This window comes from Equus przewalskii, chromosome 6, assembly GCF_037783145.1.
Source record: "Equus przewalskii isolate Varuska chromosome 6, EquPr2, whole genome shotgun sequence".
Classification (NCBI taxonomy): domain Eukaryota; kingdom Metazoa; phylum Chordata; class Mammalia; order Perissodactyla; family Equidae; genus Equus; species Equus przewalskii.
In genome coordinates this window covers 59791274-59812053 of record NC_091836.1, presented here as the reverse complement: position 1 = coordinate 59812053, position 20780 = coordinate 59791274, and the positions used below count along the sequence as shown (strand labels likewise).

The 20780-nt window shown below is 35.0% G+C and overlaps 1 protein-coding gene across 26 annotated transcripts in view; it reads right to left on the bottom strand.

Annotated features, from left to right (window-relative positions):
* Positions 1-20780, bottom strand: part of PICALM (phosphatidylinositol binding clathrin assembly protein) — a 103546-nt gene that overhangs the window by 46693 nt on the left and 36073 nt on the right. For all 26 annotated transcript variants that reach the window (XM_070625724.1, XM_070625727.1, XM_070625728.1 and 23 more), the window contains exons 3-7: positions 19861-19936; positions 16341-16443; positions 5957-6050; positions 2429-2540; positions 807-913 (exon numbers count right to left, since the gene is read on the bottom strand). In XM_070625724.1, coding sequence (XP_070481825.1) covers positions 807-913; positions 2429-2540; positions 5957-6050; positions 16341-16443; positions 19861-19936 — 492 coding nt within the window. The remainder of the gene's footprint in view (positions 1-806; positions 914-2428; positions 2541-5956; positions 6051-16340; positions 16444-19860; positions 19937-20780) is intronic.

Below are 20780 nucleotides of genomic sequence, written 5' to 3'. Positions count from 1 at the left end.
TTGTTCTATCCTATTCCATCTGCTACAGGATAAAATATTGCTATGGAAATAAGAGTGAGAATCACCAACTTGCTAGTTCCAGATTAACTACTTTGATCTAATTGATCAATTATAGCCTAGTCATCTTCCAGAATTATCCTAGCAAGACATCACTGGTGGTGATGGGCCGAGGGTAGAGAAAAGGAAAACAAAAATACTTAAGAGCTGGCTCTGTGTAAGCAAAACAAGGCCTGCAAGCACCACCACAACTACCTTCTGTGACAATTTCAGAAAATTATTTTTCAAACAGATTTGCAAAATTAGATTATTCTATAAACTATATTCATGATTTTCATAATCAATGATAAATAATAAACACACTAAATTCACTTCTGTAGGAGAACAAAACATTTTGAACCCTGTGGCTCCAGTTGCAGGGTCTCACCGGAGGAAAGAGACTTACATTAACATCGAATATTCTTTACCACATTTAACAGAATAAATCTTCTAAAATACATGGACTTTCAAACATAAAACCTGGTGCCACCATTGTGTCCCACCTACCTAATTTTATAAAGAAATAATTTAAAAACAGATTACCTTTCAATATTCAATACTGAATTAAATATACAGGATATATTTTATTCAGTACCATATCATATTCATACCATAACACAGAATTCAATACAGCATACTGATATGATTGAATAAATACCTTACTATATTTAAGACGTTTCTTTCATGTGGATAATGACTGACTTATTTAAAATCTATACTTAAAGACCAAAAAGAAAGTTAAGAGATAAAATCACTTAAAGATAGTTTACCTCTGCAACTTTGAGAAACTCTGAGATTCTTGTCATCCTAGTCAGGAACTTCTTATAGATGTCAAGACCTTCTTTGCACTGGTTCTTTTTCATATCAAAATATTTTTCTGCCAAAAGTAGATGTAAAAATACTTTTATTCACATCAAAATATAACACTTGAAAAGGAAAAAGGTGAAGTATTAGCTCCAAAGAGATCATACAGGTAACTCGGAAAACACACCTACCCTACAGGAAAAGTACCAGTGTTAAATTAGCTTTGATATTTAAAGCTAACTAAAATAGAGATGCTATTATATTAAAACTAGAAAAATTATTTGACTTTATGCATATTTCTATAGTTTGTTCTACAATATTTCTTCCCTCAGAATTCCCTAAATATGTATTTGCATGTTAATATATATCACACTTTACCATTTACAACATTACTAACTTCTACTTCCAAATATTCTTACTGATGATATATTAGCAAAGATGGCAACTTTACGAAGTCCAAATGTCACTTGGAAAACAAATTTAAACTTAATATACTAACAGCAGTAAAGAAATTAATTTATACTAATCATTGGGTAGAAGACTATGCTTTCCAAAGCTTTGTAGAAAAGAAAATCTCTGTTTTTCACTTGTGAAAAAATAAGCCCAATTTTCCTATCTCCATGGATTAAAGATCCCTGATTTAAGTTCATGCTACCCAAACCTATGAAAAACAAATTTAAGTAAATGAAAAAAAAAAAAGTGGTGGGGAGAACAGGCACATTAGAGTAAACACATTTGACATCTGACTCTCTATAATTTTGGTACTCTTTGCAGACTGTTATTTGTCTATTCCAACCAAATCCCACTGAAAAAAATCAGCATTTCTAGGCAAAATTAACTGCATTCCATAAAGACCTAAGATACAATAAAGCACCACACATTCCTAAAATGCCCCAAAAGTAAAAAGCATCCTTAAAAATAAATGTTTAATGCATTTAAAGTAATTATCAAATTTTTTTTTTTCTTTAAGATTTTATTTTTTCCTTTTTCTCCCCAAAGCCCCCTAGTACATAGTTGTGTATTCTTCGTTGTGGGTTCTTCTAGTTGTGGCATGTGGGACGCTGCCTCAGCGTGGTCTGATGAGCAGTGCCATGTCCGTGCCCAGGATTCGAACCAACGAAACACTGGGCCGCCTGCAGCGGAGCGCGCGAACTTAACCACTCGGCCACAGGGCCAGCCCCCAAGTAATTATCAATTTTAAAATTAAATTTAGAAAAACTATCAATTACAATTAAACTTCACTATGGAGTAAACTGTGAGGAAATCAAATTTTTCTGGGACAAAAATTTGAACTCAATTTTTAAGGAATTTTTGTATTTCTAAAATAATAAAACTGATAGAAAAAACCAGATATATCTCAAAAATATAAAGTTCATCTAGCACAACACTCTCGTTGTAAAAATAAATATTTAATCACCTTAGCATGTATAATCAGGTCTAAAATTCTCTTCTCCCAACAAATTGTTACAATGAATAAATACATCTCAATGAATTTTTAGGTAGCTTTAAATAACAACTCAGACAATATTATTTATCTGTATGACGCAAGATAATAAATAAAATGTTATTAAGCTGCAGTAATATTTACCCAACAGGTTAATAATTCCTTCATTGTATGCTGCAAACAGTCTAATGGCATCTTTAAAGAGGAGCATGAAGGCAGCATTTATTACTCCATTTGTAAGTTCATTGCTATTAACCTGGGGAAAAAATCAGAAAACAAGATCAGCTTGTCTTATATTTTAAATGACAAGACTTCTTTCAAATTAAAATACAGTAAATTCAAACATTTAAGTGTATTAGAGAAAAAGACATTTATTTCTTACAATCAGAGTTACAGCCAAATAAATAGTGCAAAAAATTTAATCAAGGGCCTGGTGGCATAGTGGTTAAGTTCATGCACTCCACTTCAGCAGCCAGGGGTTTGTGGGTTCAGATCCCAGGCGCCAACCTACACACAACTCATCAAGCCATGCTGTGGTGGCATCCCACATACAAAATAGAGGAAGAGTGGCACAGATGTTAACTCAGCAACAATCTTCCCCAACCAAAAGGAGGAAGACTGGCAACAGATGTTAGCTCAGGGCCAATCTTCCTCAAAGAAAAATTAATCAAAGAGTTGCGATTTACGTAAGAGGCACCAGCAAACAAATATCCTACAACATTCAATTTAGTTCAGAAATAAGTAATTGAGAACAAAAGAATCTTTAACTCTTGAAATTCCTAGGCTTTATCTTAAGTCTTTTAATTATAAGTTCATTTCAACATTAAACACTTCTAACTGCAAAAGAAAGCCCATTTCTAGGTAGAAGTCGACTGTATGTCATGAAGGATTTTACTAAATATTTTTAAATCAAAAAGGATTTGTTAAATGGCTACTACCATCACCAAAGCACTGAGCTAAGCTAGACAGAAGACACTTTAAAAAAAAAGTATACCTTTTCTCAATATTACAAACTCACTCACCTTCAAAGTGGTTATGATAATAATATTGCTACCTCATATGGTTACTGAGAGAATTAAATGATATACCGAGAGTAAAGAGTCTAGTGCAGTACCTTACACATAAATGATCAATATTTATTATTAGTGAATTATGCTGTAACAAAAAATAGCACTTATTCATCTATCAAGAATACTAGAAATGTAATTTTATCTCAAGGAATGAATCAATGGGATAAACCAAAAAGACTTTAAATTCTTTTTTAGATAACACGAATATGTGGCACATGAAAATTAACTTGTTAGGTATAAAGACCATAAGCATGAAGTTGAACGCTAAGCAACAAATTGGTAAATATTTGCAGAATATCTACCAAGGTTAATTTCCATTACTGAGAGAGAATTCTAATAAAGCAAATGAGAAACAATTCACAAAATAAAAAATACATATGGCTAACAACATATAAAAAGAAGTTTAACTTCACTATCAGGTAAATTAAAATATAATAATCAAATTAAATTGCTAGACTATCCTTTCTTGAGCAGCAGACTAGTAGGTATCAAAATAATCAAAACCAAGGTATTATTCAGTGCTGATAAGGATCAAGAAAAACAGGTACCTGTTGACAAGTGACTGGATCAACCCTTTTGAAGTGTAAGTTGGCAATATTTTAAAAATTTAAATGTTTATGTTCTTTGAACCACCAAATTCTTTTTCTAGGCATTAACCCTATACAAATAGACTTATAAAGGTATAGATACACACATTATCTAATACACACACAAAGTATTTAGTGTCCTCCCCTCCTGTTTTTTTCCCATTTATTTTCTGGATCAAAAAAACAGAAAAACTATCAATAGAAGGATCAGGTAAATTGTTACATTCAATGAAGTACAATACAGACAATCAAAAGAAAACGTAATTTTATAAAGGTGCTCACAATATTTAAGTGGAAAAAAAATTTCATAGTTGGACCCTCTCTCTATAAAAACCAAATCAAGGGGGCCGGTCCAGTGGCGCAGCAGTTAAGTTTGCATGTTCCGCTTCTCAGCGGCCTGGGGTTTGCTGGTTCAGATCCCGGGTGCAGACATGGCACCACTTGGCAAAAACCATGCTGTGGTAGGCATCCCATGTATAAAGTAGAGGAAGATGGGCATGGATGTTAGCTCAGGGCCAGTCTTTCTCAGCAAAAAGAGGAGGATTGGCAGCAGTTAGCTCAGGGCTAATCTTCCTCAAAAAAAAAAAAAAAAAAACCCAAAACAAAGCTCAGTAGTTACATTAATCCCTTATGTCTTCCACACTAGAGGCCAAGAAACCAGGAAACTTGTTTTTTTGGAGGAAGATTAGCCCTGAGTTAACATCCACGGCCAATCCTCCTCTTTTTGCTGAGGAAGACTGGCCCTGAGCTAAGATGTATGCCCATCTTCCTCTATTTTATATGTGGGATGCTTGCCACAGCACGGCTTGGCATGCAGTGCTTAGGTCCATGCCTGGGATCTGAACTGGCGAACTCTGGGTTGCTGAAGAGGAGCACACAAACTTAACTGCTACGCCACCAGCTGGCGCCCAGGAAACTTTTTTTGTAAAGGGCCAGATGGTGAGTATTTTCAACTTAGCGGGCCATATGGTCTCTGTCACAACTATTCAACTCTGATATTACATGGCAAAAGCAGTCATTCACAATACTTAAACCAATGAGCCTGGCTGTGTTCTAATAATACTATTGCAGACATCGAATTTAAATTTCATATAATTTTCACCTGTCGAAATATTTTTAGAATTATTTTCAATCATTTAAAAATGAAAAAATCACTCTTAGTTCACAAGCCATACAAGCACAAATAGCAGGCCACAGTTTTGATAACTCGTTCTAGTCTATCAAGCAACTACAGGATTTATTTATTGAACACTATGTGCCACACAATATTAACAATGGGCACGCAGCATAGAAAAAGCAGATCTGGTCCCTGGCCTCAAGAAGCTTAAAGACTACCAATTAATAGCACAAGTTAAAAGAAAAATCAATTTCAACATGAAATTATCAGTTCCATCCACTAACTTGCACTTCAAGCTCTAAAATAAAATGTCTTAATATAGTTAACCCCAAAAGAAGACTGGAAAATGCTAACATCTAACATATTACAAACAAATGACAAAGGTGACAACTTGGCTCAAGTAATGGTCATTAAAACAAAAATTCCAGGGAACACAATGCCCTTGGATAAGAGCTACATAACAGGCTGTTACAAGTGTATTTGAACTTCCTTTTATTTCTTAATAATTGTCATCCTTTGAGTCCTACAAAGCAGACAAAAGTGAAATATTAAGTTGGCTTTTCATAAAAAATCTTTACTCATTTTTTAAATCTGAAAACCATTATCAAAAAGTGTAGATTTTCAGAGCAAACCCTTCACTACTCCATCACTTTCTTTAGCTTGTATAGTTTACATTTATAGAGCTAGAGAAGCACCACCCAAGAAATCAGCGTAAATCTAAAACAATTATGAAAATAGAAAGTAATCTGATTTGGGACCACATTTGTAGAAAATCCCTGGCCAAACAGGATATCAGTGTAAAAACATCAGAGTCTATGAAAACTTGAGAAAAAAATTCTGATTATGACGTAATTTTTTTAAACCTTAATTTATAAAAGCATTTGTGTGATCAACTTACATTAAAATCAAGAAGGGCATCCATTTGATTTTGAATAATTGGTACAGTTTTTAGGAGTTTTTCTGTGTTCATTGTTCTCATAACTCCATCAGCCCTGTTTTAAAAAAAAGAAACAAGTGAATCTGTTATTAAATCTACACTTTGAACTTCCATCCGGTTCTCTATTTAAACAGAGAACAAGTTGCTATGAAACATCACATATTTTTAAGTCTATTGAACCTGAAACCTCAAGCAGAAATCATGAAGAAAAAACAAAAATGGGAAATATTATTTGTCCAATATCAAGGTGCTCATTAAAAACACAAAACATCATCAAGATGTAAAACATGAGACATAAAAATCAAAGCTTACATTATATAGCCATGTTTATAGTGCACTTTTCACATAAGGAAATCATCTGATCCTCATAGCACTCATGGTATGTAAAGGGCAGTTTCACAGATCTTTTGTGTGTTTTGTTTTGTTTTTTTTAAAAAGATTTTATTTTTTCTTTTTCTCGCCAAGGCCCCCTGGTACATACTTGTCTATTTTTAGTTGTGGGTCCTTCTAGTTGTGGCATGTGGGATGCCGCCTCAGCATGGCTTGATGAATGGTGCCACGCCCACGCCCAGGATTCGAACCAGTGAAACCCTGGGCCCGAAGTGGAGTGCGCGAACTTAACCACTCAGCCACGGGGTTGGCCCCAGATCCTTTGGTTTTAATTACAAATTAAAAAAAAAAAAAAAAACACCTGCCTCAAATCACCAAACAATTAGGATGTGATGGAGTCTTGGTGAGCACTGCTTTATTTAATGTATTTTATTCTTGACTCAAACAGCAATAGCTTGTAATACAGAAAATTATAACTAAAATTATTTTATTACAAAATAAAGGATAATTTTACCAAAACATTCTAATCTGGCCATTAAAATAAGTGATACTTAAGAGGAACGTTTTAATAAAATATTCTGTTAAATATTTCCAGAAAAGATTTCTTTAGACATTCCGAAAGACAGTGAAATGTTGGCAGTACCAAATAAACTGAAATTATACAAAACTGGTACCAAGAACACTACACTAACAGATTCTGGGGCTAAGGCACACAACTAACACTAAGTGCTTATTATATATTGGGCTCCATATTAAGGGCTTCATGTATGTTTTTCAAATCCTCACAAAAATCCTATAGTCTTGTCCCATTTTATAGATGATGAAATTTTAGGTTCAGTGAGGTTATATGACTGTCTAAGGTCAGAGACTAATCAGTGGTAGGGACCTTATGCAAACCCAGGTGTATTAAGTCTCCAAAACAGTGCTTTTCATAACCTTTTGGCAGAGTAACAAGGCACGTTCAAAAGTGTGTAGGCTTACTCTAATCTACAAATGACCCATACTTATACACAGCTCTACCCTGAGCTACCCCTCCAACCCTTCAACCACAACCCCAGATGCCAGAAAAACAATTAAGCTATGAAAAGCAACAACAGTGCTTTGCATGACAGAGTTTGAAGAACAAACACTGGACTGCCTTAGGTAGGCAGCGACTGACCAGATGTGTAAACCCATGGACGCCTGTTTCCTCTCAAGTACTAAACTACATTGACTGGTATCAGCTGCTGAAGTTTGGGATAAGGACACCACTCTTTCTTTGAAACCCTTTCTTAATTCTCATACACATCACACTCTCTCATTTTTTTTTTTGAAGATTTAATTTTTTTCCCTTTTTCTCCCCAAAGCCCCCGGTACATAGTTGTATATTCTTCATTGTGGGTCCTCCTAGTTGTGGCACACTCTCTCATTTTATCAGTCACCATTAGTCCCCTTTTAGTTCTCTCTCCCCTCTCCTTGCTGAGGTCACTTTTTGACCTCCTGGTCACTTTCCCTCCATCACAAAAGACCTGAATGCTGGCTCAGTTTTTCTTGGTTAACTTCAACATCTACATGGACAACCAATCCACCAACTTGCTCTCAAAGTCCCTTGACCACAGCCCCTATTCCCATGGTCAGATACTGACCTTACTGCTCCCAGAAACCACATTAAGCACACTTTCCCATTTAAAAATGTGGACAAAGAGAACAGACTAGTGGCTACCAGGGGAAAGGTGGGGTGGGGGGTGGGCACAAAGGGTGAAGCGGTGCACCTACAATATGAATGACAAGCATTAATGTACAACTGAAATCACACAAGACTGTAACCTATCATTAACTCAACTAAAAAAAAAAAAAGCACACCTCCCCACCGCCATGAAAAAAAGACAAAATTCAGACACCTTATCCTATGACAATAACCTTTTAACCTTTCAGCTGCCTTGATCAAGTATCCCCATAGCAAAAACTATTTGACTTCATCATAAACCTCACATTGATCCTTTCTCATTTTTACCTCCTTCATCTGGCTTAGAATTCTACAGACCATTATTATAATCACTCCCTTGCAAATACCCTTAACTCTTGCATTTCTCTTCTTCCGTTACAGTCACCTGGCAAATTCATGATCCTGGGTGAGCAAACATTTACCTCCTCCATGCCTGTACACACGGAGCCGAGTGTTGGTAAAGAAAGACACACAACTGAGCAAGCTGGTAAAACTATAAATTCATGATCATCAACTGCAAATGGGGACTCAGCACTGCCAGCAATCCTCTTAGCCTTCTCTAGTGAATTTCTCTAAGTACTTTCAAACCTCCTTCTCCTACCCCTCCTTTGCTGCCTCCCCACACACAAACTCTCAGCTCATAACTCCCAAAATACTTCATTTAGAAATAGAAAATGACAAAAAGAGATTGAGCATCTCACCACCAAAACTACATCTTTCTAGTCTGCTCCTGTTACATACAATAGAAGTAGTCTCTCTCTTTCTATCAAATGTAACTATCACTCACACAGGTCCTCTGGATTCCACTCCATCACAATCCTTTGGTTGTCTTCTTTTTCTTTAACACAGCACTGTCCAACAGAACTATCTGCAGTGGTAGCAATGTTCCATATCTGCACCATTCAATATGGTAGCCAATAGACACATGGCTATTGAGCATCTGAATGAAATGTGACTGATACAACTGAGAAAATGAATTTTTATTTTATTTCACTTAAATCAATTTAAATTGCCACATGTGGCAAGTAGCTACCATATCGGACACTGCAGCTCATTCATCTCTTCTTTTATACTAGATCATTCCCATGAACATGCAAGCAAAGTCTCTAGGATCATCATTCTTTAAACACGCCCCCCACCCCCAACACACACACACAGTCTCTCTCCATTAATTTCACATTCCCCACTCAGCCACCACTTGCCTTGCAGAGCCAAGCATACTTCTCAAAAGAGTTGCCGCTTCCTTGCTTTTCATTCATTATTCAATTCATTCCAATATGAGCTCCACCCTACCACCTCAGCTAAACTTCTCTAGTTTAGGTCATCTAGAAATTCCATGCTGCTTTTCCAAGGGGTACTTGTCTAACATGATCTGACTAAACTTTTCAGGATCATTCAAAAGTTTCCCCCCTTTGGGGCCGTCCTGGTGGCGCAGCGGTTAAGTGTGCATGTTCTGCTTTGGCGGCCCGGGGTTCACCGGTTCGGATCCCAGGTGCAGACATGGCACCGCTTGGCAAGCCATGCTGTGGTAGGCATCCCACATAGAAAGCAGAGGAAGATGGGCACGTATGTTAGCTCAGGGCCAGTATTCCTCAGAAAAAAGAGGATTGGCAGCAGTTAGCTCAGGGCTAATCTTCCTCAGAAAAAACAAAAAAGTTTCCCCCATTCTTGTAATACTCTACTCTCTTAGCATCCCCTATACCTCTCTCTCCTTGTTTTCTCCCCACTACACTATCACTTTTTTAGTCTCTTTTGTTAGCTCCTCATCCTCTGTCCATACTCTAAAATAGATGTTGTGCTATCTCAAGGTGTTTCTGAGCCCTCTTCTCTCATTCTATACTCACTCCCCAGGTGATCAGTCATTCCCAAGGCAGAAATTACCAAAACACTATTGACATATTTGTATTGCCAGACTAGAATTCTCAAGTTTCAAGTTAATATGTCCAACTACCTATTTGACATCTCAACTTGTAAAAATCATAGCATCTCAAAACTAGTATTTCCAAAACTAAATCCTTGACTTTTTACCACTGCACCCTACCCTACATACCACCCCCAAAAATCTTCCCAGTAAAAGATGTCATCTCTCCAGTGACTGACACCAGAAACTGGGGGTCCATGTTTGATTCCTCCCTTTCTTTCTTCCCAGAGAACTTTAAATTTCTCAATTAAGAAAAACCTTAACAGTTACCACATAGTTTATATAGACTTCAAAAAACTCAACTTACAGGCTAACACTGGTGGCTTAGTGGTTAAGTTTACACACACCACTTCAGCAGCTGGGGTTCGGTTCCCAGGCATGGACCTACACCACTCGTCTGTCAATGGCCATGCTCTGGTGGCAGCTCACATACAAAAAGAGGAAGATTGGCACCAGACATTAGTTCAGGGAGACTATTCCTCAGCAAAGAAACAAACTCAATTTACAAACCTAAATGCTTGAATATGATTCAAACCAGATGCATGACAACTCATACTCCATGAAGAACACAAGTTTTTATGGATTCTTAAATAGATTATAATTAAATTCAGATACTCACTTTGCAAATACAAGAACAATGGATTAAAGGCTGATCACCCATGTCCTTACTCACAGACAATACCTGGATTATTCTTTCTTTTGCTTGTTATATAACAGTGCCTTGACACTTTGAACTGTACCAATTTAGAATTGAAGATAATTCAACATAAGTTCATATTACCAAAAAACAGAATGTTAAACAAAAAAAAAATGAAAGGACCAATGTTTAACAACCAACTGTAATGATAAATCTACAGGCAACTTATTGGATCCATTTTTCATAGAATCATTTAACGTACTGTTTACAAACTCATCTAGTCATCTTTTCAAAAACTTCTACATTTAGACACTGTGGAAAGTCCTGAAGATATGACTATGAGTAAGACTATATTGTCTTCATGGATGTGACAGTATCACATAAAATCTAGCAAGAGAAACAAGGCTTCCTCAAGAAAATGATGTCTGAGTGAATTCTTGAAGAATGACTAACAATTTGCCAAAATAACAAAAAACAGGCTTTATAAAAGCAGTAAGTATATACACCTGAAAGTAATTTAACTATTACTAGGCAATAATTCACTTTGACTTTTGAATATCCTATATTTCTATTAAAAATCATAATTGGTCTCCACCTCATTTTTTTAAATTATACCAAGATATATTCCAAATGAATCAAAGATTTAAATATAAAATACTGAATCCATAAATATATCCAATGAAAAAATGAATAGGTAATTGATCATTTTGGGGTAGAAAAGTTCACTGAGTTTGCTTAAAAGACAAAAGTCAAAAAAGTAAGGATAACAATTTTGATGTGCCACATAAGATTATTTTTGTTTTTATTTTTTTTGAGGAAGATTAGCCCCGAGCTAACATCTGCTGCCAATCCTCCTCTTTTTGCTGAGGAAGACTGGCCCTGATAACATCTGTGCCCATCTTCGTCTACTTTCTATGTGGGACGCCTACCACAGCATGGCTTGCCAAGCGGTGCCATGTCTGCACCCGGGATCTGAACTGGTGAACCCCGGGCCGCCGAAATGAAACGTGCACACTTAACTGCTGTGCCACCGGGCCGGCCCCCACTTAAGATTTTAAAACCCTTAATAATTCTTAGAAAAACAAAAAGGAAAAAATATTTGTAACCCATGACAATTTATTTCCTCATACACAGAAAGCTTACTGTTAGAGCGCTTGTCATGTGGTAAGCATTACATACAATATTTCATTTACTTCTCACAACAATCCTAATCCTTATCTAAGTACTATTAACATCATCATTTTACATTTTACAGATAAAATAACTCACATTCTAAGTCGAGGTTTCCCAATTCCGCCACAGCATTCTACTATGGTACAAATGGGTTTACGTATGCCAACACATTAATCCCTAACACTTCAGCCTCAAGTAGTCTTCTCCATTTAATCACTCTCCTGTTAGACATAGTATCAGTTTGTGTGCCACTATGTGAAAAAAGTTAGCAAGCTGATGGATATGTAATAAAAGATCCTTGTTCTTAGGAAATATGCACTAAAGTATTAAGGAATATAAACTATAAAAAGGCATGAGGTATGTAATCTACTCTCAAATGGTTCAGAAAAAAGTATACACACACACAGAATAATTAAACAAATGTGATAAAAATGTTAAAAACTGTTGAATCTGAGTAAAGTGTATAGGAGTTATCTACATTATTCTTGCAACATTTCTGGAAATGAAATTACTTCAAAATAAAGTTATTTTTTAAAAGTTAGCAAGCTGGCTGAAGTATCTTAGTATCTTAGTATCTAGTCCTTCATCTAATGGAATGAAGCTAGAATTTATCTGACTAAACCTACTAGATTTATATGACTAAAGGTCAGCTCTTAACACTATTCAACACAATAGAAAAGAATAAAAAAAACAATAGAGAAGTGGGCAAAGGACACTGAAAGGTAATTAACAAAGCACAAATGGCATTTTAAAAGAGAGAAAGGCTCAATGTCACCATCTACTGAATTATTCAATCAACCAATATAAAATAAAATGAACACCTACCTAATGAGATACATATTTTCACGAGGATGGATGAATACAGTGAAAGTTATTTATAACTATATTTAATTCAATAATTTGTTACAATTTTTATAAAGGGCAATTTGGTGTTTTCTATTAAAATGTTAAATGTATATATGTCCTTCGACCTGTCAAGTCTAAGAATTTATTCTATAGGAAACTTCACTTAAGAATGCAACCACATGTAAAAGGATGGTCAATACATTGCTTTTGTAAGATAAAAAATAGGAATAAATCCTATGTACATCTAGAACATAATTCTATAGCCATTCAAAAGAATGAGATGAATATATGTGTACAGATATCAAAAATGTCTAAGAAATATAGTAGGGGAGAAAAGCAGTCTTCAAATAATGTGATCCAACTTCTATGTAATTTTCTATATGCCTTCATCTACATATTTATTTCTATTTACACACAGAAAAGACATTAGATACATCAAAACGTTAACATTTCCTACAAGTTAGGTTGCTATGCTGTCTGAATTATTTTTAAGTTTATTACTTTTATAAACATAAAAAATGATTTCCCTAATAAATAAAACTTTACTATTTACTACACAGGTCTCCCTCCAAACAAAACAGTCTACTGAGGTTTCTGCATTCATATAATAAATTTTAATTGCCATCAGGCCCTCAGCTTACACCCTATGTCCTACATTTTTTCTTTCTTATTTATATAATTGGATACATACATATGCACCTTATGTTTACAACGTCAATTTTTTGCTTCTTCTTGGTTCCACTCAATTACTCCTTGATTTGCTTTCCTTTTCCTCAGCATTAAATAACAGTAATTTCCTTTAAATCAATACTAATTATATTGTGCATAATCAAGGACTATTCTCATCCAAATAATAAAGTTTGCTCTATTAAATATAGAAATGCAGCAACACTCATCAATCTCAAACTTGGCCCTTCAGATTAGGGGGGGAAAAATCAATATTTTTAAAGTCTATCAATCTGATATCTAGAAATATCTCGAAGATCAGTTTTACTGAACATACTTTACAGTGAAGAATTAATATAAGCCCAACTAGAAAATGGTTTATTCGACAGGATACTGAAGTTAAGAATGAGACTTCTAAGATGAACTCCTCTACTGTAATCTTCTACAAAGTAGCCAAATATATGAAACAAAATCTGTGGAATTTAGTTCTGCTAAGTTCCAAACTAATCACTTCCTGATTAATTTGGAATAGTGACAGAGAAAATTTTAAGTTCAGCTTTAAAATTTCTTGAATAACTGAGAGGTTACACTTCTACATTTGTATTAAATTTTCCTTTTCAGTCTAGTAATTTAACATTTCAAGCGAACAATTTACAAGAACATATTAATTGCTTAGATCTTTGGGATCTTTGAGCAGCAGGGAAACTCAGAAAGACATTCACCAGAATATTTCTGCAGAAGCTACATTCCTCTCAGGGCAGGTCTTTATAGCTACAAGGGTCATCAATGCCCCTTAAGAATATCTTTAGTGGCTTTTTCCTGAGGTCTCATCATATATCCTAAGAAAAATCCATATACCAGGCTTTATCAGATATAGAAGTACTGACTGTATCATTCATGTGATTAGTTCTTGTGCCAAGAAGACTGTTACAGTCATGAGTTGCATAAGGACGTTTCAGCCAATGACAGACTCCATATACGACAGTGGTCGCACAAGATTAGTACCATACAGCTTAGATATGTAGCAGATTATACCGTCCATGTTTGTGTAAGAACTCTATGATGTTCACATAATGACAAAATAGCCAAACGATGCCTTTCTCCTAACATATCCCTGTGGTTAAGTGATGTGTGACTGCCTTCAGGGCATAGCAAAAAATAAATTCATCTTCTGCATCAAACATTAAAAAGAACCTTAAACACGAGACAGCCACTGAAAGAAATTAAAGATGATTAACAGAAAGACACTCCATGTTTATGGATTGGAAACAGTGTATTAATATTGCAATGCTCCCCAAACTGATCTACAGACTCAATGCAATCCCTATCAAAATCCCAGTTGCCTTTTCTGCAGAAATTGATAAGCTCATCCTAAAATTCTTATGGAAATACAAGGGACCTAGAATAGCCAAAACAATCTTGAAAAATAAGAGAGTTGGAGAACTCACACTTCTCAATTTCAAAACTTAGTATAATGCAACGGTAATCAAGACAGTGTGGTACTAGCACGAGGACAGACATAGATTAACAGAACAGAATTGGGAGTCCAGAAATAAACCTTTAAACTTATGGTCAATTTATTTTCAACCAAGTGCCATGACCATTCACTCAGAAAAGAAGAGTCTTTTCAACAAATGGTGCTGGGACAACCAGATATTCACATACAAAACAATGAATTTGGACCCATACCTCATAACATATACGAAAATTAATTAAAAATGGATCAAAAACCTAAATGTAAGAGCTAAAACTACAAATCTCTTAGAAAAAATGTAGGAGCAAATCTTTTTGACCTTGGATTAAGTAATGTTTTCTCAAACATGATGCCAAAAGTGCAAGCAACTAAAGAAAAAAAAACATCAAAATTAAAAACTTTCATTCTTCAAAGGATATCATCAAGCAAGTACAAAGAGAAGCCACAGGAGGAGAGAAAATATTTGCAAATCACTTGTATGATGAGGGACTGGTGTCTTAAATACATAAAAAAATCTCTTGCAACTCAACAATAAAAAGACAACCGAATTAAAAAACAAGCAAAGGATTTGAACAGACATTCTTCCAAAGAAAATATACAAATGGTCAATTAGCACATAAAAAGACACTCAATATTATTCACCATATGGGAAATGAAAACCAAAACCATAATGATAAACCATTTCATACCTACTAGTATGGCTATAATTAAAAAAAAAACAGAAAGTAATAAGTATTGACAAGAAAGTGAAGGAACTGGGAGTCCATATACCTTGCTGGTGAGAATGTAAAATGGTTCAACTGCTTTGAAAAATGGTTTGGCAGTTCCTCAAAAAGCTAAACATTAAGAGTTACATATGGCTCAGCAATTCTACTCCTAGGTTTGTACCCAAGAGAAAAGATAATCGACACAAAAACTTGTACACAAATGTTCATTGCAGGATTATTCCTAACAGCCACAATCAGAAACCACTCAAATGTCCATCAACTGATAAATAAACAAAATGTAGTATGATTCATACAACAGAATATTATTCAGCCATAAAAAGAAATGAAGTACTGATAAATGCTACAACAAGAATGCTACAACTTGAATACATTATGCTAAGTGAAAGAAGCCAGACACAAAAGGGCACATACTGTATCATTTCATTTATATGAAATGTCCAGAATAGGCAAATCCATAGAGACAGAAAGCAGATTTGTGGTTGCCAGGGTCTGGTGGAAAAGGGAAATGCGAAGTGATTGCTAATAAATTTGGGGTTTCTTTCTGGACTAATGAAATGTTTTAGAATGAGATAGTAGTGATGTTGCACAACTCTGTGAATATACTAAAACCACTTAACTGTATACTTTAAAACGGTTAATTTTATGTTGTGTGAACTCCATCTCAATAAAGCTGTTATAAAATCTTTAAAAACTTTAAAACATCCTAGTGCAAAAAGTATCTGATGTACTTCTTCAAAGAAAAATGAAGTTTGTCTTTTAAAACTGGCCTAAAATTCCATAAATCATAATCTAATAACTTCTATAGTTTACATTTTAAAATACGGAATTCCATTAGATGTCAAGAAAAAAAAAAAGCTTAACTCACCCTCTTTTCACTTTTGTGAAATCAAATGCAACTTGTCTGTATGAAACTGCTTTTTCATTTAGATATCTACTATACCGCCTAATAAATGTAGACATGTCATATCCTGCAAGAAAAGAAATAGAAAAAGTTTTCACAAATTATTAAAATCCCAATTTGCTTGGAAAACCAACTTATTCCATCCAATGGCCATAACGTCTTGATATCCCAACTGAATTTAGTGATATAAATTAAATGACTAATGAATACTATCACATTAAAATCTCTAAGACTTCACATTTTTAAGTCACATATGTCATATGTGGCTTTGAAAAACCTTCTCCCTTAGAATTTCACCTAAATTATTAATTATGTATTACTCCTCATCCACATTCCTATCTTTTATTTATCAGGAACTTGGAAAATATCCTCTCTTATACTACTTATTAATCTCACAACTCAAATTTAACACCCCGTGGAACCACAACCCCACACCTCAAATCATTAAGCAAATTTATAATTTTCATACTTATGAAATCTTTAGTTGTATATTATATAGAACAACCACAACTTATGTATGCCAACCTTAAAAAAAGTAGAGAAAACTATTTCATGGTACAATGAAAGGAAGGGCAATATATAAGTTTAAGGCATAACAAAAAACAATTATATGTATGTCTTCAATAAAACTTTCTAAACGAATACCTAAATCATTCTAAGGTTTTGTTTTATCACAATCATGAGACTGGAAAACGTCAGTGACATAAAATCTAATCAATGTTATAAAACAAAAAAAAATTTGTATTGTAGTTATTGCCTGGCTCAAGGAATTCTACAAATTTTTGCCTCTCATTGAAAAGCAGGTCCATTTTATATTGGCTCATCTTTTCTAACATATTTAACTTCACTTGATGATCTCTGCTAATTTAAAAAGATAACAGTAAAACAACCAAAAAAAAAAAAAAAAAGTAAAGTGACAGGATTTAACATCACCACCAATTCATTTATTTAGCAAATATTTCTTGAGTGCCTGCTAAATGCCACTGGAGAAAAATCAGTGAACAAAGTGGAAAAAAAAATCACTGCCCTCATATATTCTCATAGCTACTAGTGGATTTCATAAGGTATTACATACTCCCATTCCTCAGCTCTTTAATTCATATAGTTCCTTCTAATCCACTCTACTCCACCCTCTCTGATGGAGGAAATCTCTCTCATCCTTCAAGGCTCACTCTCTGAAACTCTCCCTGAACTCTTGTGCTTCCATATTATTCTTACTCCAAGTACAGCTCATAGCTATTATATACAACGTCCATCTAACTCACTAGACTAGAAACTTATTTATATTTATATACATCTACTATAATGCCCAGTATATAATTAATAAAATCTATGAGACTCTATCCAACAAAACACATCAGCAATGAAAATTACTTCTCAAAAACACCATTGAATTATATGCTTTTAATTACTGTTTCAGGCTTATCTTTATATTCTCTTTATAATATGAGCTTTAAATAAAAGGCCTAAAAACTGTTCTCTACATAAATGGAATGAAAAGTCTTAAAACCTTATTATTAGAAGCTCTTAACAAAGTAGAAAATGAGTAGCTAATAAGACAATAAAACTCAGATATATGCATATATTCTGTTCTGGACTAGTGGTTTGCATATTGTTTCCACAGATTCTTAGTTCAAATGAACTGAATAAGGGGGGAACAGAAATAAAAAGATGAGCAGGCAATTCCTTCCATGCCCTGCAAACAAAGCAGCTTCAGTTTTATCTGTTATATACATCTAGCTTCTAGCTTTTATTTGAAAAAAGGATTCCACGGTTTAATTTTCTTGTCTTAAATACTTAGAACACTGTATCTCTCATTAAAGTAAGATCAATCCTGTAACATTTGGTCCTATGTATAGATTACTGGTCTTCCAAAATCTCTGGAAGATAGGGAATTCAATTCATTCTAATTAATACTTCCATCCACCAAAAGCAAACAAGTACTGAACTGGACAGTCCCTAACCCAAACACAGCTAATCACTAAATTCCATTGATTTTATCTCCACAAGAGCCATAATTCAGGCCCTCCTTAACTCTCCACTAGATGACCAGAAAAAGCCCAGAACAGTTTCAACGTCCTTAAGACTTTATCCACTCTAATCCAACCTGCACTGAGCTATGACGCTTTCTTTATAACACACACTCCCTCTCCCCTCCTCCTTCAACTCAAAAAACTTTGATGGCTTTTCAGTACATTATAAAATCCCAACTCTATCAAAATCTTCTGTGCCTGATTTTGGCCCCAAACAGCTTCTTGAGGGCTATCTGACACTACCTGTTCTCCAATACATCATCCATACATTCTATCTGCACTCATTCGCTCTATAAATCTTAAACACCCCATGTTCTTTCACATCCATGAACCTGTGTACCTGTGCTTAAGCCAACTCATGTTCTCATCCATCTTTTAAAGCCTAGCACAAATCTCACCTTCTCTAAAGACATTTCGCAGACTGAGCCTTACTGTTGAATATTCCCAAGTCATTTGGTACGTCCTTTATAAAGTTGTTCCTAGAGTTGACATTCTGTAATGCTAACGATCTAGTTCTGGAACTAAGTACAACAGATTCCATTAAGATAGAATATGCTTGGAGGACTACAACAGTAGATTATGGCAATTTTAAGTTACCAAATTAAAAGTAAAATAAATAGGGGGCTGGCCCCGTGGCCGAGTGGTTAAGTTCCTGTGCTCCGCTGCAGGCGGCCCAGTGTTTCGTTGGTTCGAATCCTGGGTGTGGACATGGCACTGCTCATCAAACCACGCTGAGGCGGCATCCCACATGCCACAACTAGAAGGACCCACAATGAAGAATATACAACTATGTACCGGGGGGCTTTGGGGAGAAAAAGGAAAAGTAAAATCTTTAAAAAAAAAAAAAGTAAAATAAATAAAATAACAGGTGTGAGTATCAATAAGCAATTCATCTAATTAACACACTGTACTTACCTTTGCTACTAAAATGAATTATATTCCCAACTACATTTCTTGGAATAAAAGATAAAAAAATAATAACAATAATAACAATGAAAGAGGATACTTAAATAGCATTTCCTGTGTGCCAGGCATTGTTCTAAGCATTTACATTTATTAACTAGGTTAAGCCTCATGACAACCTTATAAGGCTGGTGCTATCATTATTCTTGATTTTACAGATGCAGAGGTGAACGTGAAGAGCTGGAGGTGAAGAAAGTTGCTCAGTTTCATGCACCTGGTAAGTGGTAGAGCTGGGATTCAAACCCAGGCAGTCCAATTCTATCCATGTTCTCAAACCACTACCCTATACCGCTTCTCAAAGAGCTTTGGGTGTCAAATAATTAAGTCAATCATAATCTTCACATTAAAAGACAGTTTTTCTTCCCTACAACCTTCACTAAAATACAAGCTTCTTCTACAGCACATGTTCTAAAAGACAGAGTTCAACTCTGCAGTAATTATCACATGGGGTCACTCTTGATTTTCTATAATGAATAAGTTGTCTTTACCTTGCAATCCACTTTTATCCAAAAAATTGCTTAAGTTAAACAACGTGTTTCTTGAAGCCAAATACTGAATAAAACGCTGGAAAACAAACAAACAAATAATTACATCAAGGTACTGCCATCTAACAAACTCTGATTTGAGAATTAGGAGGAAAACTTGCATTTAACACATTCCACTAAGCTTATCTATTTAAATTTCTCATCCTCAGTCGTCCTATTAACTAGTTACCAAACCTAAAAACATATGACATTTTTTTCACTAGCCTCATACAAGAATGTATTAAAGCCTAATGTCCACATCTATGTTATTAAAGTCAAAATAAAACCAAACAGGGGGCTGGCCCATGGGGGAGTGGTTAAGTCCAGCACACTTGGCTTCAGCGACCTGGGGTTCACAGGTTTGGATCCTGGGTGTGGACCTACACCACTCATCAAGGCATGCTAAGGTGGCAACCTACATACAAAATAAATGAAGGCTGGCATAGATGTTAGCTCAAGGCTAACCTTCCTCAAGCAAAAAAGAGGAAGATTGGTAACAGACATTAGCTCAGAGTGAATCTTCCTCACCAAAAAAATAAATCAATAAATAAAAAATAAAAGGAAATAGGCACTTTTAAACTGGAACTTGTAATTCTGCCTTTATTGCAGCATATTTGGGCTGCAGCTACTTAGGCGGCATCTTTAAATAGTTACCTGGTGACCCAAATTTTCATGACTTTATTTTTTTTTTAAAACAAAATACTTGTAATCATACAAGAGAATGCTAGTATAGACATCCTCTTACCCACTGTCCGGATTAAACATATTACCATATTCACTTTAGATCTTCTTATAGAATCAAAATATTACAGACTATATTGAAGACACACATCTTAAATCCCATGCCCCCCCCCCAACAGGCACTTACTTTTCTGAAGTAAGTA